This window comes from Xenopus laevis, chromosome 1L (genome assembly GCF_017654675.1).
Source record: "Xenopus laevis strain J_2021 chromosome 1L, Xenopus_laevis_v10.1, whole genome shotgun sequence".
In the NCBI taxonomy this organism is placed as follows: Eukaryota; Metazoa; Chordata; class Amphibia; order Anura; family Pipidae; genus Xenopus; species Xenopus laevis.
Window position 1 is genome coordinate 114474697 of NC_054371.1, and position 2131 is coordinate 114476827.

The following is a 2131-nucleotide window of genomic DNA, read 5'->3' on the forward strand; positions in this document are numbered from 1 at the left end:
TCCTAATTAAAGATTCCCTAGTAACTTAGAAAACACTGGACTATCCATGGACTAAGTATGGAACATTTTCTATACTGTCAGCTTTCTGAAACTATAATAGGAGTGCTAGGTAGCTCTTTTGGTAAAGCTATGGAAAATTTGTGCCAGAAAACACTAAAAAATAACTGTCACAGCACAAGATCAAACACATTGCAAGACAAAAGATCTTTACATTTACCTTACTAGACAGAAAGCAAAAAAAGCTTATGCAGACAGCAGCAATACAGGACATATATAAAGGCTGACACTTCTCTCCCTTCCATTGCACTGAAATTCCATTCAATCAAAATGGGAAAGGTAAGTCAAAATCATTAACTATTCTAATGGTTTTTAATTACAATTTAGGAGTCACTTGTTTACATTTGTATTTGTTATTAATGCTTACAGACACAATATAATTGGTGAAAGAATGTACACATTTAGAACTTATGTTTAGACTACAGTTTCTAATAAGCCCATGCTTATATTACAATAAGTGTATTGGAACCAACTAATAGCAATACAAATAATTAGCATTCACTAAAAAATTAAACAATTTGCAGCAATTCTACATGGCAACTTTTCTCTGGATGTATCTGTGCCTGTTGTCTCTATGTAACAAGTGTGTAGTAGGACTTCAATTTTTTTTTCAAATTGCCTGCAATAAAACTGGCATTTCTTAAAAAAAAAAACGTATAAGTGCTGTATCAATTAGAGCAGTTTTGTAAAAAAACTAATTATTCATTCAATATTTTCTTTCAGATCTTCTTCTACGAGGAAAGGAACTTCCAAGGCCGCCACTATGAGTGCGGCTCAGACTGTTCTGACCTGTCCTCATACTTCAATCGCTGCAACTCCATCAGGGTAGAGGGTGGAAACTGGATCCTCTATGAGCACCCCAGTTACAGGGGACACCAGTATTATCTCTGGCAAGGAGAATATCCAGACTTTCAGAGATGGATGGGCTTCAATGACTCAATTAGGTCTTGTCGCTTTCTTTCCAATGTAAGTGTTTGTAAAGATTCTCACAATGCATCCCATTGCAGCCACTAGCAACAATTTCAGGGTGGCATGGCATGACTTTCAGCACAATAATGCATGAGGTGTTAATAATAGCATTAGGGTTAAGGGGTCTCCCTGCATCAATACCTGGAGTTGTACACAATTCATTAGAGTAGGCGGGGTGGGGACACTGGTGCTCCTACAAAAGGACTATGTTTGGGTGCAAGTGCCTTTTAGGAGTGGTGTCAATACAGAAACAGCTTTAAGTCCATTGTACAGAGTTAGCCGTCTGATGTCTTGTGTACAAACATTTGTGCACCATTGGTTATGGTATAGAACCAGATTTACCTTTATGTTAAAAGATACAAATACAACATAAAATGATTTTTAAAACTGCACAACTATTACACAAGGTCACAAGACCATCTGAAAAAAGCTGAAAAAGTATTGCCTTTAAATAAAAAGGTCTTTTTTATATTTTGTTTTCAATCTTTTTTTCTAAGCACCATGGCCAGTACAAAATGAGAATCTATGAAAGAGGAGACTTCCAAGGACAGATGATGGAGTTCTTTGATGACTGCCCCAATACTTATGATCAATTCCATTTCCATGACATTCACTCCTGCAATGTGTTTGATGGCCACTGGATGTTCTATGAGGAACCCAACTACAGGGGGCGTCAGTACTACCTGAGATCTGGAGAATACAGGAGATATAATGACTGGGGAGCCTCAAGCGCCAGAATTGGCTCATTCAGAAGAGTTTATCACAGATTTTAAATCCAGTCAAAAATCTACTAATACAGTTAAATTGATAATTCAATAAAACAGACGTTTAAAATTACTTCTCTGTGTAGTACTTATTTATATCTGTAGTACAGCTTTAGGTCAAATCCTATATTCATGGCTTAATGAACAACTCTGTGTTTATTTGTATGGCATTGTCCAGTTACAAGGATTTCCAAACATACCTGTTTGGGGTAAAGTCATTAACACAGAACTGGCTTCCAGTTTAAATTGAATCATAGCCTCTGCCGCAATGCGCTCCTCATTTTTTATCTTTGCCTTCTGAAACTGCTGCTTTACAACATTTATTAGAGTGTGTATATTCA

At 36.6% G+C, this 2131-nt stretch overlaps 1 protein-coding gene across 1 annotated transcript; it reads left to right on the forward strand.

Annotated features, from left to right (window-relative positions):
* Nucleotides 1-327: 327 nt before the first annotated feature.
* crygdl.18.L (crystallin gamma D like gene 18 L homeolog) lies at nucleotides 328-1799 on the forward strand. The gene is made up of 3 exons (XM_041585670.1): nucleotides 328-336; nucleotides 781-1029; nucleotides 1524-1799. Exons 1-3 carry the CDS (start codon nucleotides 328-330, stop codon nucleotides 1797-1799), a joined length of 534 nt encoding a protein of 177 aa, XP_041441604.1.
* Nucleotides 1800-2131: the final 332 nt, after the last annotated feature.